We start from the raw sequence: 17,401 nt of genomic DNA on the forward strand, positions 1-17,401 counted from the left end.
CAGTGACGGTGACTTTCAGACAGACACACACACTAAGCTAAGAGATTTTGAAAAGTATTTGCTCCTTAAGTGATATCTAGGCATAACGGCGCCCGGCCAGGATCGAGAAGATCCATGGCGATGTTCAAAATCGCAATAGTCCCTCGTTTGATATCCTTGAAGCGAACCCACGTTCTCCAGTCGGCTCAGCTCATCCCAAGGTTCAGTAGTCGAAAAGTGGCCTCTCGCCCGCGCAACAAAGGCAGGATTCAGTGCTGAGATTTTATGCACTGTTTATCGATATCAGCGTGCATACACGCTTGCATACAACTAACTGACAATAAGCTGTGGCGGTATAACCGACCACTGGCTCGTGTGGCCTTGCAGCAAATGAAACGAGCACTGCCCAAAAAAAACCTTTAAATACCAAAGAAGGCTAGCATTCTTATGCTAGTAAACGTTTTTTTTCCGTCTCACACCATAAAGAGTGTCTACAACCTCTGATACGGTTAGAACAAGCGAATATTTGAGCCACCTCTTTGCCTCTTTCATCATTGTCACATCCATGGTGTTATGGTCACGCTTTTGCTCTGCTCAAGAATTTGCGAAAAACATTTTTGTATCCGCGCCACAACTTTTGAGAGGACCAGGGAACAGATTCTAGCGTCTTTCTGGAAGATCTGGCATATTAAGACATCGCGTTTCAGAAAAAATGTACCCGGCACAGGGGAACGCGGATTCAATCACACCCCGAAGTGGATATTGAATGGATAAACCACTCGGGCACAAAACCGCAGGAACGGTATCCTTGCAAAGGGAGATCTCGCTGAGAGACAGCAATGAGTGTTAGGGGATGATATCCTTCGCCAAGAACTCGGAACCCTTAATCTCTCGTCAACAAAAGTTCGCGTTCGTGGCCTTTTCGCTTCCCAACGAGTGATTTTTCGACGACGATGCAGTTGTGGAGAAACCACCATCAGCTCCCTAGCTTTTCAGGACCAAAGCTTGACAATTTTAAATGTCTGAGAAGAAAAACTCAAAAGCTCGACGCGAAGCTAATGATGCGAGCTGCCTGTGAAAGCACAAGTCTGCGAGACAAGGTCGATTTACAGAGAGTACTTTCCCAATGGTGGGCCGGGACCGAAAACCTTTCTCATTGAAAGGGGGAAGCTCGGGTGGCAATGAAGGGGTCATCTCCTGGGATGGCCCAGGCTCCTAAATCCGCCCTCGAGTCAGCTTCGCGAGAAAGGGGGACTTTTGTACCTGCATTAGCTCCAATTTGCAAGCAGAGGGATTGGCCTGTCTGCCTCCGTCACGCTGCATTGCAGTTACCGATGGGCCGGTTTACCCTTGATAGGAAGAAAATTATTAGTCCGAGGTTACAAGAACAAACACTCCTGCTCTGGAATGAACACCCGCCCTTTGTCCACTTCCGTGGAATGCTTGATGATCATCGAGAGATAGGAATTTGTTTCCTAGTTCCGAAGGGTAGTTGCTTGGAGATCAGATAATCATCATCACAACAGACGGTCGGGCGCCTCTAAAATTATCATATCTTGATCAACATGTTCCGTCGCATAAAGGTGACTTTACTCACCGGCTTCGCGTCACCAAAAGGTGGATTTCCAACCGTTTTCTCTACGCCGTCTGTACCACGGCAACATGTACATGCAACATCTCTCTCTTCTGAAACTCGAAAGAGGATGGCGGACGCTACGGGCCTTTCCAGGAACTTGGAACCCGCAGAGTACATAGTACATGTACACAGCCTTACCATTTCTCGCCATGTCACACAACGTGTTTCGTCATGCCAGAAGCCGGAATCCGCGTCCCCATCTATCTTTGAACCGGCGCCTGTGGATTGATCAATTGACTTGTACCCAATGCATGCCGACGAGATTACGCCGGGCAGTCGCACAGACGAGTGATTCGGCAAGACTCATCCAATCTTACCTGTCAGTGCGACCCAAATTAATCGTGAGTTGTGCAACATTTGATTCCAATTTCGTCAATGATATCCAGAAACAGGGCGTGCGAAATTACATGTCTACGAGACAGATCCGGTGGTATACCTATTTTAGGAGCCCCGGCGAGCGGCCGCTCGTATCCCCTACGCCAGGCCAGGGCTAATTTTTCCGCATCATGAGCCGGAGCTTTATGGTACGACACTGTAACCATTATGTTCGCAGTATAGTAACATGACATGCTCCAAGCAAGCCGGTAAAAAACAGCTAAAGTGCCCGAGCTATAAGGTTGGTTTTGCACTGAACCCCAGTATGCAACAAATGAAGCTGTGGTCCCGGTTCCTAGTTAATTGACCAACCACCCCCCAAGTTACATATACAACTGGGGAGGTTTGAAAAAAAAAAAAGTCTCTACTGTGTAAGTGCATCGGAAGGAATAATCTCCACAGTAAATCCTATAATTCGACAGTGCACTGGCCTGGCAGCATAACGCAGTCTGGGCGCTAGACAGCCTGTGAGCATAAGGAGCACAGGGAGGGCATGTAAAAGACAACACACAACAATGACCACGTCACTTTGCGTTGGAGAATCTGGCAGCTCCAGCAGTCCAGCAGCTTAACCCTAACTCTCACAACCAATCGTCAGTCTCGAGTCCACCAGTTGTAGTCTGCAGGACGAAAATGGGGTTAATGTATGATTACGATTGACATGTTCAATAACCTGATATTGAAGCGATTGCTCCCAGCTATTCCTTTCGTCGGAACTCTCGTGCTTTATCAGATAGCGCGGAGCTCTGGAACATGCATATATAGGTAGTTTCTTCATATGCGGCAGTTGCATATGCAATACTTTAATGATGTTCATCCCGGGGATTAATGGCTGAAGATGGACATATCCGATGCTCTTCGGGGAGGATCGTGAAAAGTCTCCCTCTTTTTTTTTTTTTTTTTTGGGATAGTATCTATATATACATGACATGTTGACAAATTCGCAAAAGGTATCTTGTTACGCCGTAGCTAACTAACTTCATGGATCATGGCTTACCTTGCCATTGAGAGTTAGCCAGGGCCTCCTTGCTCCATTTTTTAACATCTTAGATGATATGATGTAGATGACACGTATATGGGTGGCTGGGGGTGTGCAATTACGACCGACACTGCCCATTATCAGGACCTTACAGGAAAGTAGGGGTGGTGGTTGTGAGTTGGACTTGGATCCTCACATTCCTGTTGAAAGGAAGAAAGAAACAAAGAAAGAAAGAAACAAAGGAAATAGGTACGTGAGGTATGTAGTTCAGCTGTGTTCAACTGTTGGATATCCGATCCTGCATGATTAGACGTTAGAGCTTGGTTACACAGACTATAGACGGTTCGCTCCGATTTCGCCCTGGATTAAGTCGGTGCGCGATATGACCCGGTGAAGATACGGCATGTCGACATACATGCATATGCCGTAGAGTAGTTGCAGCCGTGAACCGGCGCGTAGTTAGAACTAAGGATACGGTATGTCTCAATGACTGGTTGAGAAAGGGTCGAAATATACCTTTAAGGGAGTTAGCAGGTCTTTCGACTGCCTTATCATATGCATGCACATTGCATTCCGAATGCAAGTACGGGACCGAGATACCCGTTCATCCTGTCATTCGAGTTCCAAATGTTGCAGATGCTGCAGGTATATTGCAAATGCATGTTGTCCGGAAAAGGCCAGTTTAGTTCGAAGACAAGTGTATCGCGCTCCGATCAGATTTCTAAAATTTCAATTGATCGAGTTTCGATTCTAGGTTCTAGTCATGTCTTATCTGATGTAAAGAAATATTGATCATGCCATAGCTGCATTACAAAGTTTACTGTGCCAGAGAAGCACAATCTTCAGTGGTAAAATTTTTTTCTTCCAACTGCCGTGTCGTATACGTACTGTTTTATTTTGAATCCTAAGGAATTTTTTGGTTCTCAATCACATTTCTGATGTCGCCCCAAGCTCTGCCTTGTTGGTATCATTTTTGATACGTATAAAATTTTGGGATACTATCTTGAGCCCACGCGCGATAGGAAGCCCGGATTGATATCCTATTGACGAACTGGACAGCGAGGGCGGTATCCTTAAATTACACAAAAATTATCATATACTATTCGATGTTGAATCTAAATTCTATGTAAAGAGAAAAGGTGTATACGTACTATAAATAACGCCGCTTTGATGAATCTCAATGGTAAGTATTACTAGTTAATGTACAGTATACATTTGATCTTAATATATTAGTACCATATGTATACGTAGATGTACTGCCCCAAATGGAGCACAGTATGATACCATGTGGGTAGATACTTGATTAAACACGTTCCATAGTACGAAAGGACAGTGAATGGTAGATATAATCTGTAGATATCATATGTAGCTGCATTAGGTATTTATAAAATACCGTGCCGGAAAGGGTTGTATTTTGAATACCAGTGGGATAAATCATTGGCAATGTATAGGTTTGAATATCATTCTAATGCCTACTGAGGCCTAAAATACAGGTTTATTTCAGTAGTACTACGATTAATCGTGTTAATACCGTAGTCCTGCCGTAATAATAACACCCCATTTGTCGGCATAGTACCCAATATAGAAGTTAGAATAAAACATTTACAATACATGTGCGTAGGCCGTATGGGACCGGATAGGGGCCTATGGAGGCCGCACGTGCGAGTCACGTTACTAAGCCTGGGCGCCTGGCCAGCTGGTGACAGAGGAAATACTCTGTACACAACTGTTCAAGGTGCTGATTTATACTATGTTACCAATTGCTTAGCCTCAGAAACAGACCATATGGCCATAGAAGGTGTCCCCTGAGGACCCGAGTCGGCCGGTTGTATAGTTGGTAGATCGACATCGCGAGAGTAAAACACAGATCGGTGAAAATGCAACAAATATAAGAATAAATCAATAATCGTCTACATATATATACGCCCAGGAGAAGCTAATTTATATGTAATAAATCTAAGGATTTTGAAAGCAACGAGCACCTTAGCTTAGCCATTGAAGTACACATACCGACTTATATCAATACCAGCCCGTCTATTCATCGTCTCCAAGAAACGTGAAAAGTTAGAGCCGGTCCACAAGTGCATACACGGCAGTAAACAAGATTCCAAGGCTGTCAGCCCAAAGATATCGAGATGGTACAGCATGACGATGACGCCGTAATAACATTTTCCGAACGATCTCTTAGTCTGCGCCAAATGGCAGCCGCAATTTCAGATGACAAAAGTGGCCTCCCTCCGGATGACTGGGTTGTGCCACCATGTGTACATCTAGACCCAGTAGAATGGAAATATTATGTGCGTGAAGGTAGATTACAACGGTCAGAAACTAATATATTCTGGAGCGAACGGAAGCAAGATTTTCCTCATCTCCTATTCGAAAGGACATCCAACAGGGAACCTGGCACTTGGATCTGTGGGTATTATATACTGAAGGCAGAACTTGGCTTCGAGATTGGAGCTGCCTCACGATCAGATCCACTCTGGGGTTGTGTCATCGGATTGATAACAGGGTTTCACGGTCTGAGAAGGAGGCTAGCTAGAGACTATAGGCGCTGTCAGGTCGACGTCAATAATATTACTTATGAAGGCACCGGAAATATATTGTACGACGTGATATTATCCCCTACGGACGGATTGTTCATCGTCTACAAATCGAATAGGCCCCATGATCCTGCGCCAATTCAGCAACAATACACCCCGGAAGGCCGTCTCATACGAAGCGAAGCTTCTCGGACTGCTACTTGGGGCGATATGATGTATTCTATCTGGTTCACCCAAGTTTTCGCCCATGACCAACCTCCCGAGGGAAGTGACCCCGGTCCGCGAAGTAGACTGCAGCTTCCCCCACGGCCTGATGTTGGATCACAGACACCCTCGTCTCATGAACCTCATTCTGGAAACTCGACTTCGGAGAGCCCTCTGGCACCCCGACTTGATGGACTATCGGTCATCATCTTTCGAGGTATGGACAATGTTAAGGGACTTCGAATTATCGACGAAGGGTACAACAAATTGAAATTGTGTCGCGAACTCGATACATTGCGTGTTACGCATTTAGACAAGCGTATTAAGTCACTGGTTTTCGATACTTTATTGATGGTTCCAGGGGTCTGTGGTATGCATGAAATGCTTTCTAGGCATTGCAATGCGCTCAAGTTCAAGTTTATCGAGGAGATAATAGTTAAATATTCGAGGGATGGAGGAGTCGAGGGTAGGATACTCCCTACAATCATGCTAAAGTTGGGGAAAACGAAACTACCACTTGAAGGTCATGGGCATACGTTAATGTAAAAAGGAGGAATGAGTCGGTCTGTTACTCGCTCCCTAGGGATTATAAGTCTCACATGAGGTCTTATCACTATCAGTATTTGCATTACTAAAGGCTTTAAGGATGTCCGAATATGAAATATTAAAACTTATGAAGCTTGGATCCATGTATACCCTAATTTGAAGTTCATGAATTCAATTCGCGATATCTTTTTTAGACACAAGATTGAAGCTGTCATTGGGTGTACACACATGGCCAATTCTTGAGGATTCGATGGCTTTCCAAAGAAAATTTGCCCCCATAACTCTTTCTGACGTTAGCTAGTTCGTTCCGCTAGCCAACTCTATAGCTTATATTTTAAATTTTCAAAGCTAGGGTTTTCAAAGATAAGTATGCGAGCGTCTGGCTCCGAGACTAGGTTTAATGTGACTACAATCCTATGGATGAGACCATTTCGTTTCTAGAATATAAGTATATATACGTATATATACGACTTCGAAGCCTTTGGCCCGTTCGTTTCGTTTAAATTTAGATGCGGATTAAAAGCTAGTAAGATTGAGGCAACAGGAATGACGAATCTAAAAAGCAATAATTCAAAAGGATCGCCGATTTTTATTATTGCATAATATCAAATCCGATAATAGCCATATGCTATGCTTGAGCTCTAGGAAGATATTGTCCTCGACATCGCATGCGCGCAGCGGCCAGCCGTGAGTGATCTGGTAGGTGACAAATATCTGTTGTGTTGCCGGCTGTTGGATATTATTCGCTGGGTATCGATCCGGTCAGTCAACCGGGCCGGTAAGTAAATCTAGTTACGGACCATCTTCCATATCTAATCAATGGCCCCTTGCAAGTTGGGATTCTATAAATCAGAGGGGCCGACTGTGGGGGATATGGTTGAGCATCCGCCAGATGGTCGTATATTGTCTTATTTAACGGTAGAAGTTAAGAAATTTGGTTTCACTCAACAATGGGAAAACTACCTGTAGTTGCTGTAGCGGGCGGAACTGGAGTTCTTGGGAAGGAGATTGTCAGGTTTGTATAATTTAAAATTGGATCCAATTTGGAGACGGGTGTGTCTTTCGTTTCTACCTTTCTAACTTCGTGGTGTAATAATAAAGAGCTTTGCTTGATCCACAGTTCCGAAGCAAGTACCAGGATGTTATCCTTCTCACTCGAAATGCCAACTCTCCTAGCGCTCTAGAGGGGATTAGCAAAGGTGCAATTGCCCGGGAATACTCTACGGACAATAGCCAGTCCATTGCAAATGCACTCAACGGTGTTGATATTCTTGTCAATGTGTAGGCGACAAAAACTCCGGATCTCCCAAATAGTCAGGTCGAATGATCCGATCTAACCGTGGCTATTAATATAAATTTAGGGTTGCTCCCGTTGACAAAGAATTCGAAAACAAAATTGCCGCCGCCGTCACGTCACCCTCGTCCAATGTCAAGCTTTACCTTCCTTCGGAATTTGGAGTGGAGCATTACCTCCATGACTTCAAACACGCGGTATGGGGTAAAAAGAAAGCACACGTTGAAGCCGTAAGCGGGCGGAAAGATCTGAAGCTATGCCTAGTTTTCCCAGGTCTATTTACGGAATACTCAATCGGCCCATGGCTCGGATTCAACACCAAGGAAGGGAAATATGAATTCATTGGATCCGGAGACACGCCTGTTTCATTCACATCGATTGTGGATATCGGCAACGCGGTTGCGAGCGCTCTCGCAAATATTCCAATCCAAAGTTTTCCTGAGAAGTTGTATTTCTCGGGTGATCCGGTTACTTTGAGACAAGTAGCTGAGCTTATGAAAGCCGCTGGTGCAAATGAGGTTGAGGTTTCGAACCTAGATCTGGTGGAGTATAAAGCCAAGACTATCTCGACTGAATCGGATCCTGCGGCGTGCTTGCGGTTCCTTATGGCGGAAGGGAAGATTAATAATGAGAAAAATGATAATGAGCTTGTTAATCCGGGCGGGAAGCTATGGAAATGGAGAACAATGAAGGAGTATGCTCAGGAAACTCGAGGCCGGCCTTGGGCAAACCTCTGACTGAATGAAATAGAAGGCTCTTTGATTGTTAGAAGCAAGGCAGTCTCAAAGGCGAGAATGAATACTAATGTTATGTTTGTTCAGAATTTGTAATTCTTTGAGATAGCAGTTTTGTCTTGATCAATATATCACCTAAAGCGTGTCCATAGCGAACGTCAGGTTTCGGCAAATCCCTTGATTTTATCGATATCAAACTTGATCCATGGATCCATTATTAAGCTTGGCAAATGAATATAACATAACCCGTAGGCTGGCAGCCGCATACATTTCGTATCGAGTTTGCCACAATTGCAAGTGGGATATCGTATCTGCGATAGGCATGCTTAGTTGTTCCTGCGGCTGAAGGCCGTTCTCCGCAAGTGTGTCGCGTAATATCTCCAGATTTAATATTTCGAAATTTCGGCTTATCGAATCGATCTAGAACAAGGCCAACATTGATACTATCTTCTTAAGCAGTAACTTGTCAATTTGTTTGTTCCAGCCTCCAACATATGAAGTTCTTCGAATCGAGTTTGTTAGTTGTCTGATCCGCTAGGAAATCGATTGATTGCACCTGGAAAACTTCAATGAAATTGCAAGCAAACAAGCTCTGAATGGAATCTGACGCTGCACTGGACCGGTTACGATCAAAAACATTAGGTACGGCAAAATCAGACGGGTTCTGGCAGCAGAATCCCAGGTTTTGAAGGATCAAAATCTGCAAGCCGGCTTGTCTTGGCGCACGTATTTTCAACTGATTGATCCCGAAGTTTTTATGGCCTGGATGGGTCAATCCTACACATGAGGTATATTCTGTGGCTACGATGTAATACCGACCAAGGTCCTTGAATCGATCTCAACCTAGGCCGTCGGTTTTCGCTTGTGCTACCTATAAAATTGATGGTATGATAGCCCTGGTCCGCCAAGCTTAGAAAGGCACAGATGTGGGCTTTTGGCTGCATGGTCGGTTTACCTTTGGCGCCCGCTGCAGCTGAATTAATCAAAGTTGGGAAGCTGTGAGCACCGAAGCTGGGTATCCGGATATCGAGTCGGCGCACCTATTTAAACCAGCGCTTCTCTTCAAAGCCTAAAATATTGCCAGCAGTAGTCTCAACGAGCAGGATTCTCGTGATATTCAGTCTAGAATTCCGAGGGTTTAATTGGACTTTTTCTTTCTCAATCATCTCAATTGCAATTTTTTTTTTCTTTGACAAAATTGGTGCAAAATGGGTGTTTTATCAGCCCTTCGAGTTGCATTAACGGTTAGTGCCTTTGTAGTACAGTGTGCAACCATTCCACTGGAACACTCGCAGCACGCGGAGAAGATAAAGCTTGCTACAAAATTACTATTTTCGCGACAAGCAGATCCTATCACAGAATATGATTTTCGTTTTGAAACATTAACGCCGTCAGAGACACTTCAATGGGTGGATTGTTATGGATCCTTCAAGTGTTCTAGGCTCAAGGTTCGTTCTTTGTGTGATTCATGTCTCCAACGGGGGGGGGGTTTCCAGGAGGGTTTCCGGATTATTTGTAAGGAATCATGAGTTAATATGGGCTATGAATATAGGTCCCGTTGGACTACCAAGATCCCTCCAAAGGCAGCGCCGCAGTTGCCGCAATGATGTTGCCTGCGGACCCTACTGTGCCTTTTCGAGGAACGATCTATTCCCATCCAGGGGGTGCAGGCAATCCGAGTGAGCCGTTCTTCATCGGAGTGGCTCAGATATTCCGAGACTATATCCTCGAACCCGGTTGGAACTTTGTGACATGGGACGCAAGAGGTGCTGGTCAGACTACACCAACTCTCACATGCTTTGAGACCCAAGAAGAACGATATGCATTCCAACAGCGCCAGCGGGCACTGCCGGCCCTCACTAAGGCCACCTGGCCAGAGTATCAAGCATATTACCGCGACTATAACGCTAAGTGTCAGGCTCTAAGCGGAGATGTGATTCCATACATCGGCTTCATCCAGACAACTCGAGACTTGGTTAGCCTTGCTACTGCAATGGGTCAAGATAAGATAAACCTTTGGGGGTTCTCGTATGGTGCCAATATCGGCGCGTTGTTGGTCGCCTTGTATCCCCAGAAGGTTGGAAAGTTGGTTCTTGATTGTGAGTTATCTCAAGTTCCTTCGATATATCATTTATGATTGTTTAACATGACTGACATTCGTAATCGGTACTAGCCGTCGGCAAGATCCATGAACGTTTCGCCCCAGGCACAAGCGTTGAGTTTGAGCTTCGAGATCATTGCAAGATGGTTGAATATTTCCTTCAGGCTTGCCACTCCACAGGAAGCACCGACGGTTGTGCCTTCTATTCTCCCAACATTGCTATCATGCGCACTCGCCTCGAAAACATCCAGAAGAAGCTAGTCACAAATCCAATCACAATGACCAGCCCACCAGGCAAATATAGCTCTGAAAACTTCAAACAAAATATGTTTGCTTCACTACCTGGTCTCGCTGGAGGTGCAGCATATTTGTGGCCAGCGCTAGGGTACCTCCTTGCCGATGTTGAAACTGCACTGGCGGGAGGAGCCATCGGTGGTACTCTGGCAAGTTTCTATCAAGGTGGATTTGCCGCCATTGAGCCTAGCCCACCCGTCGACGGCAGACAGCAGGGTTCAACGGATTCGCAACTCGGAATTCCGTGTACAGATTCGGGACCTCTCGGTAGCATCACACAGAAGGAGTTCGAAGCGCTACTTTCGAAGTTCAATAGGAAGGATCCGAACTTTGGTACTTTGTTTTTGCAGAACTACCTTGTCTGCACCGGTAAGTTGAAACATTCTTTGTTGCATTTTTTAGTGGTTAGTGCGTTGTTGGATTGTGAAAAGCTAATCGTACATATGTATATCCGCGTTTTGGTAGAATGGACTGGTGATAATGTCGAGAAGTTGGACTGTAAGCATCCCAAATTGAATGTTTTATCGAATGGGGTTTATTTGTTCTAATGATTTGGCTTATATAATCAGTTGCCCTACTGGACCAAAAAACCGACAATACTATTACTTTCATTTCTCATAACATCGATCCGCTTGGACCAGTTGAAGGGTAAGCCAGACATCCCGATCGATATTGATGATGTAGCCGCGCATATCTTCTAACCCTAATCCAAAAACCTAGTGCGAAGAGCATGAGCAGGAAATTCAGGAATTCGAGAGTAGTCACAATCGACGCGGTCGGGGTAAGTTCACCAAACGCCCAATGAGACTATCAAAAGGAACACGTGCTAATACCCTCCCTTATCAAATACAGCACACGCAACTGCTCGGCCCTAACTCCACGCCAGCATATATGATTGTTCACGATGTCTTCAATGTCCCAAATTATAAGGCACCGAGAGACCTTGTGTTAAAACCTGATGCAGGGACACGAGGCTTTGGCTATGATGCCTCCACTTTCAACCTATAGCTTAGGCGCGGTTCGTGAGTTGGGGGGCTCCGAGACCCCAAAAAGTGGGGGTGAATCTACGAAATGTCTATACGCAGCCTTGTTTTAGGAAATACTTAAGTAATATCGGCGATTGTAATAGTAATTTAATGATAAAGAACTAGTAATTGGATACTTAAAAGTGAGGTTTGAATGATACCGAGTGTGCATCGAATTTTCGAGTTTTAGTTTTCTTAATTTAAAGACGGGATCGGGGAGTCTTCCTTGATCTTGGATCTAGGAGCGTGTATCCGCCCCCTCGAATTCGTTTGGTTGGCCGGACGATTGTAAAACCTGCGTCTCAAAGGCACAGCATTCAAGCGGATTTTAGAAATATAAGTCGCAAAACTCGGCGCTAGAAAAAGGAGAGCAAAACCACAAGGGCCTATGATTCCGTTCACTCAATACGATTCTACGGTGAGTGGCTATAGGTGAAGGTGAAGGTGATTCAGTTTTCTACATGTAAAAAAAAACTCCATAGATTGATTGCCGCACGCTAACACTACGCCATGATTACTTGGTGGGAGGCGTGCCGGCACATACCCATGTAATTGCATATGCAGCACTTGCCCCTTCGATTCCAGCCCCATACAGTACAGAAATACGGCCACAGCTAGCTGCAAGTCCAGTTCTCATTACGGAGCTCTCGGACCTAAGCCCTCGTTGTTTCGGACACCCCGATTTCAGACAGAGAAAAAAAACTTCGTATACCCGCTTAACGCCGATTAAGAAACTTCTGAATGATATTATTTATCTGGGGAAATACCTGGGAAATATAATGCAGAATTTACGTCATTATGTGTATGGTATTGAGGCAAAATTTGACTGTCTATCCCCGCACCCACGAACCAAAATCTTTGTTCCTCTATGTAGATAAGACATACATGTAAATTTGCGCATCAATCGAAGGGAACCCTGTAATGTAATCATGCGGGGGATAGATTGCGGATCTGAGATCAAGGTCGCACAATAGATGATCATCTCAGCTCTGCATGGTCACTGAATCTAGCCCGATGGGGTGGATAGTTTTGTGGGAGCTAGCGGGGCTATCCCTGGAAGGATATTGGCCGCAAGCGCCCTTTCTTATTGGCTTAAGCTTGTTCTATAGATCGACCGCATTCCATAGTTGTTTTTTACCTTGAAAATGCAAGTATTATGATATATATTAACCTGCGAGATTCCCCCCCCAAAAAAAAAGTGAGGTCATAGATTTCAGGATCTAAGATTTCGATTCTCAATCTGCGGAGGGCGTATACGTATAGTACAACTCAATTATATGGAACATCAATTGTTCTCCGTTGCACTGGATGTATTGCATTGGTGTCGCCGCAGTTTCGAACGAACGTACTTGATTGTAGAGTGGTGTTGGTGTGTTATATTTTCGACAATTTTGTGTAACAGGATTCCTGGTTGATTGTAGCCTTTTAGCCTTGCTTTGCTTCTGTATGGTATTGATAGGCGGCATATTTTGCCGCTACAGTCACAAAATACTAGGTACCTAGTCCGTCAAACGATTGAGGTATTACGACTACGAAGTTCTAGAGTCTTCTAACAGTGCGATTCCAACCGTGAGCTGGTCACAGCCTCGTTTCCTAGCCTGGCTGTCGCGCGGGGTATTTATACATGTTGCATTTTTCATGATTGCTATTGGATATTCGGTAATTTGCACCCACGATTCGATAGCCTAGGTCTCACATTGCTATAGTTCTCTTAACATCTTAGGAACCCGAGACCCAGTCTCAAACCCTCTTGCCACTATTTTATCCGGCTCGGAAACTCGGTTGATCTCATCGAGAAGCTTGATCCATGGCAGCGTTTAAGTGTAATGGGGTGACTCATCAATTAGGAATCACTCAGCTGAAGAGATTTTCAAAAAGGGAGAGCCATCTTCAAAAGTCCATCAACTTGGGGCGGAATGGGTCTCAGGTTCTTCCCATGAAGCGGTGTTGGCACTTTTCGGACAGACTATTGATCGAGAAGAAAAAAAAAGAATAGATGTTGTCCGGCTAAGTTGGTGTCAACAAGTTTGTCAAGTATCCAAGAGTGGATAGTTATTCTTGATGTCTTTCGTGTGCCTTAGTGATTGGTTAGGTAAGTGAACTTGAATAGTTGTTTGTGGAGGCCTCTTACCTATGGTGAGGTGGCAGATCCTGAGTATGTTGGCTTCCTGCAAGCCGAAATTTCGAAATCCTATGTTAGGTAGACTTAGGAAACAAGCCGCATATATCTTGTTGTCACATCCACTTCCCCAATCGACGGTTCTTTTGATGTGGCAGATAGAAGTCAGTGGGTCTCTAATTGTGCCCAAATTTCAATATGATCTCGGATAGAGCGTTTGGAATTGATATATTGGTTGAGTTTATACGTCGCGGATGCAGCTGGCGGGCGGCACATATGAACACTGGGTGAGGCTAGCTAGTTTATACGCATATTTAGTTAGCTAATTACATCATTTTCGAGATCGGAATGGGATTTTTATGCATTAACTAACGGCAACAAAACTTTACTAGCATAAAAGCTAGATTAGTTGTACAATTGTACAACCTTAGTTTTCCCTGCATGCTGTGCATGCGCATGTATATATTAAGGGGTTCACGAACTACCTCGGGACCATGTCTGGCTCCACACCAGGAAGCGACCCCCAGACTATCAGTAGGACCTACGTCGTCACGTCGTACGTTAGCCTATTTCTTCCAGTGGAATAACTCGTAATTTTCGGGGAAGTTCGAATTGCTGCCGGAGTTACCTTCTCATTCGATTCTATGACCTTATTCGTAGCCAACATGCGCATGCATATGTATCCTACATATGATATCGTAGATGCAAACTTGTTGATTTATCCAGTCCGGATCTCGGTGAACTCATGAAACTTTGCATGATCCTAGGATCCTAGGAATGAGGCCTTGTTTCTGCAAGACATCAGCAAGAGCCCTGCAGTCCTAATATGAGAAGGTATTCAAACCTTTAGGTATTGCCACGTCCTCCCTGTTGTACTGAAGTCCAAAGCCCCACGGGCTCGAATTCGAGTTCCAAAGATGCATTTGATTCTCCACTATATCTGATCGAAAATCTCGGTGGCTGGGTATCTATAATTTGAAACTCCGGAAAGTTGCTAGCTAAGCTACGTTTGGTCAGCCTTTTTTTGTCTCAATTCCTATGTTTCGTTGGAAGAAGTTAACTGAAGTCATTTGAATCTCAGATTGACGAGCGCTAAAAGCTTCGCTAGAGGTACTTACGGTTAAAACCAGTACGGATTCGGTGTGTCCTTCCGATGATAAGGTGGTGCAAGACCTTGGAATGTTCGAATATCGATATATATATATATATATACCTATATATCTCCCGAGGCTGAGATAGAGAATATCGCAATTCCTATGCGCGAGATAGGCCGGCAGGGTAGCTAGTTAAAGTGATAGTATATAGTATACGTATATACAGGCATGTTTGATGATATCCTTCGGATATCTAGTAAAAATTCTAGGTAGAATGAGATCTAGAGGAAGGAACTCCGGAAATGCCCCGGCTGGGTCGACGAAATTAGTGTCTGTTGGATGTTAACATGTTTAGATTGATGAAGTGTAGGTCTGAAGGGGTTAAGGTCAAGACTAGGCCATAGCTAGCGTGGGTGACTTAGTTAAGGAATTTGAAAAAGTAGTCCGATTGCATTGTGGGGGGTGCACTGGTGAGGCCAAGCTAGGTGTACATATTGGTATGTTAAGCTAAGAGGAAGGGGGAATGATCAATGAATCGATCAAGCTTGTCGAGAACTATCATGTCAGACGTAACTACCTACTTAGGTAATGTTAGTCTGGTGGATGGACACTTCAAAAGATGCACCATGGCCATGTACATAGCGCGCTGCATGCATGGAACATACTTTACTTACACATGTACGTACACTCGCGTCGATGCATATGCGATGTACATCGATGAGGTACGTATACAAATTTTTAGGACGAGAAGAAGAAAATTAATTAGTTACTAAATAGGTAATTTACATATCACCGGTAGGATATGCACATATGTACGGTCTCTCATGCGTTGATTTAACTCATCCTCGATCGAATTCGAATGGAGTGAGAAATTCTTTCTTTTTAAATTTAGGTAGATATCCTGGAGAGGATAACCCCCCCGCCCGAATACAGTCAGGCTCAACCGTTGCATTATTCATAAGATTGGTGTCCGTTAATGATGACCTGACTGACACATATGCGGGTTCAGAATGTGCACAGTGTCCACTGATCGATTATCCGGGATATCCCCGAGCGGATAGGCACACGGCTTTCAACATACGTTCCGAGCAATTTCGAACTGGATTTCCATGATCATATGAAACTAAGGAAAAATAAAACAGAAAAAAATGATTTATTCATTTAACCCTTTTTTCTTTTTTTTTTTCTTCTTTCCCCCCCGTTCCAAGGCAGAGCTGAGCATCCCCAGATTAATTCTTTCCTAATTTTTGGGATTTTACTTATTGTGTCCATCACGTGACAAAAATACGTGAACAAAACTGTTTCGTGGCGTGGGAGGCATATGGGAGCTCATGCTCAAGTTAAGAGGTACTAAGAGGCATGCGCGCTCTGAGGCATCCTATTGTATATATAAAGGCCAGCGAAACCGCTCTCCCATCCAAATACTAAAATTCACTTGCAATTCACAGTCCATACCTTCACAGTTCAGTCCACCAGGATTACATTTGATATTTATGGAAAATTTGCCCCCGTAAATTCAAATCTAGGGCGTAACTCCCTGTGTAATAATCCTAAGCCTTTGATCCAGCTGGTTCAGCCTATTGTAAGTGTTCTTTTGAGCCTCACAATCAATCCTGCCAGTTAGGTTCCTGGGGTGCCCAACTGAAGGAGCTAGTGTGTGCCCTGTTTTCGGCGAAATGACTTCGAATCCTTGATCCACATATACAGGACTCGAGCTTATATTATTTCATCATCATCATTCAGGATCCACGATACCCACCTATAAAACCGTCTCTTCCCCCGAGCTGGCAGAACGTACGTACCTAAGAAACTTTCCGTTCCTCTCTTTCGCTCTCTCTCTCTCTCCGACCGAGTCCGCTCACGATCTTCCGGTTCTCCCCCGCGTTAAAGCCCAAATATGACAAGCCGTGTGCCTCCTTCATCCGCATCACATGTGCAAATGATGCTACTGTCTCTCCAGCGGGATTCCGATTTAACCTGGAACAAGCCGAGACTTCTCTTTCTTAAAATCACAGGGAACGAGGAGCCGGCAACTACACCAATCGAAATAGCAAAAACCCTGACACGGCTGCCCTATAACGTACGAGAGTTAATGCTCAACGCTATTGATACGAAAAACCGAACACGAACCGACTCTCAAATTTGGACGATAGCAAATCTCTGGACTTGGTCTAAGAAAAGCTCCGGTGAGAACAGCAACGAGGATCCGGCGGAGACCCTGCAGGATGTTATTGCCTATCTTACCCTGGTTCAAAGTGAGGAACTTCCAGGGTACGCCGAAACCAAATAGATGGGCTAGGGGGTCGTCGGCATCCTCTATAAGATGGAAAATTAGTGGTATCTTGTTTGCAGCGCTTTTGTTTTGTATTTTCAAAAAATATATGATTCCTTCAATGGGATTCGTTTCCTTAAATTGTCAAGTTTGTTTTGAAATCATTCTTGTAGCGTGGTTCTCCCCTCATCCACCTAATTATGGAC

At 44.5% G+C, this 17,401-nt stretch overlaps 4 protein-coding genes across 4 annotated transcripts; all 4 read left to right on the plus strand.

The window, feature by feature from the left end:
• Nucleotides 1–5,104: 5,104 nt before the first annotated feature.
• AOL_s00043g106 (uncharacterized protein) lies at nucleotides 5,105–6,262 on the plus strand (the record flags this gene model as incomplete). Its single annotated transcript, XM_011120593.1, has 1 exon — nucleotides 5,105–6,262. The coding sequence occupies one exon, from the start codon at nucleotides 5,105–5,107 to the stop codon at nucleotides 6,260–6,262; it is 1,158 nt and encodes a 385-aa protein (XP_011118895.1).
• Nucleotides 6,263–7,212: 950 nt separating this feature from the next.
• On the plus strand, nucleotides 7,213–8,293 carry AOL_s00043g107 (uncharacterized protein; the record flags this gene model as incomplete). Its single annotated transcript, XM_011120594.1, has 3 exons — nucleotides 7,213–7,277; nucleotides 7,364–7,543; nucleotides 7,624–8,293. 3 exons carry the CDS (start codon nucleotides 7,213–7,215, stop codon nucleotides 8,291–8,293), a joined length of 915 nt encoding a protein of 304 aa, XP_011118896.1.
• A 1,205-nt stretch (nucleotides 8,294–9,498) lies between these two features.
• Nucleotides 9,499–11,693, plus strand: AOL_s00043g108 (uncharacterized protein; the record flags this gene model as incomplete). The annotated part of the gene is made up of 7 exons (XM_011120595.1): nucleotides 9,499–9,738; nucleotides 9,843–10,389; nucleotides 10,464–11,054; nucleotides 11,151–11,183; nucleotides 11,255–11,333; nucleotides 11,406–11,466; nucleotides 11,538–11,693. The coding sequence occupies 7 exons, from the start codon at nucleotides 9,499–9,501 to the stop codon at nucleotides 11,691–11,693; spliced, it is 1,707 nt and encodes a 568-aa protein (XP_011118897.1).
• Nucleotides 11,694–16,820: 5,127 nt separating this feature from the next.
• Nucleotides 16,821–17,213, plus strand: AOL_s00043g109 (uncharacterized protein; the record flags this gene model as incomplete). The annotated part of the gene is made up of 1 exon (XM_011120596.1): nucleotides 16,821–17,213. One exon carries the CDS (start codon nucleotides 16,821–16,823, stop codon nucleotides 17,211–17,213), a length of 393 nt encoding a protein of 130 aa, XP_011118898.1.
• Nucleotides 17,214–17,401: the final 188 nt, after the last annotated feature.

Source organism: Orbilia oligospora, assembly GCF_000225545.1.
Source record: "Orbilia oligospora ATCC 24927 unplaced genomic scaffold scaffold00043, whole genome shotgun sequence".
In the NCBI taxonomy this organism is placed as follows: domain Eukaryota; kingdom Fungi; phylum Ascomycota; class Orbiliomycetes; order Orbiliales; family Orbiliaceae; genus Orbilia; species Orbilia oligospora.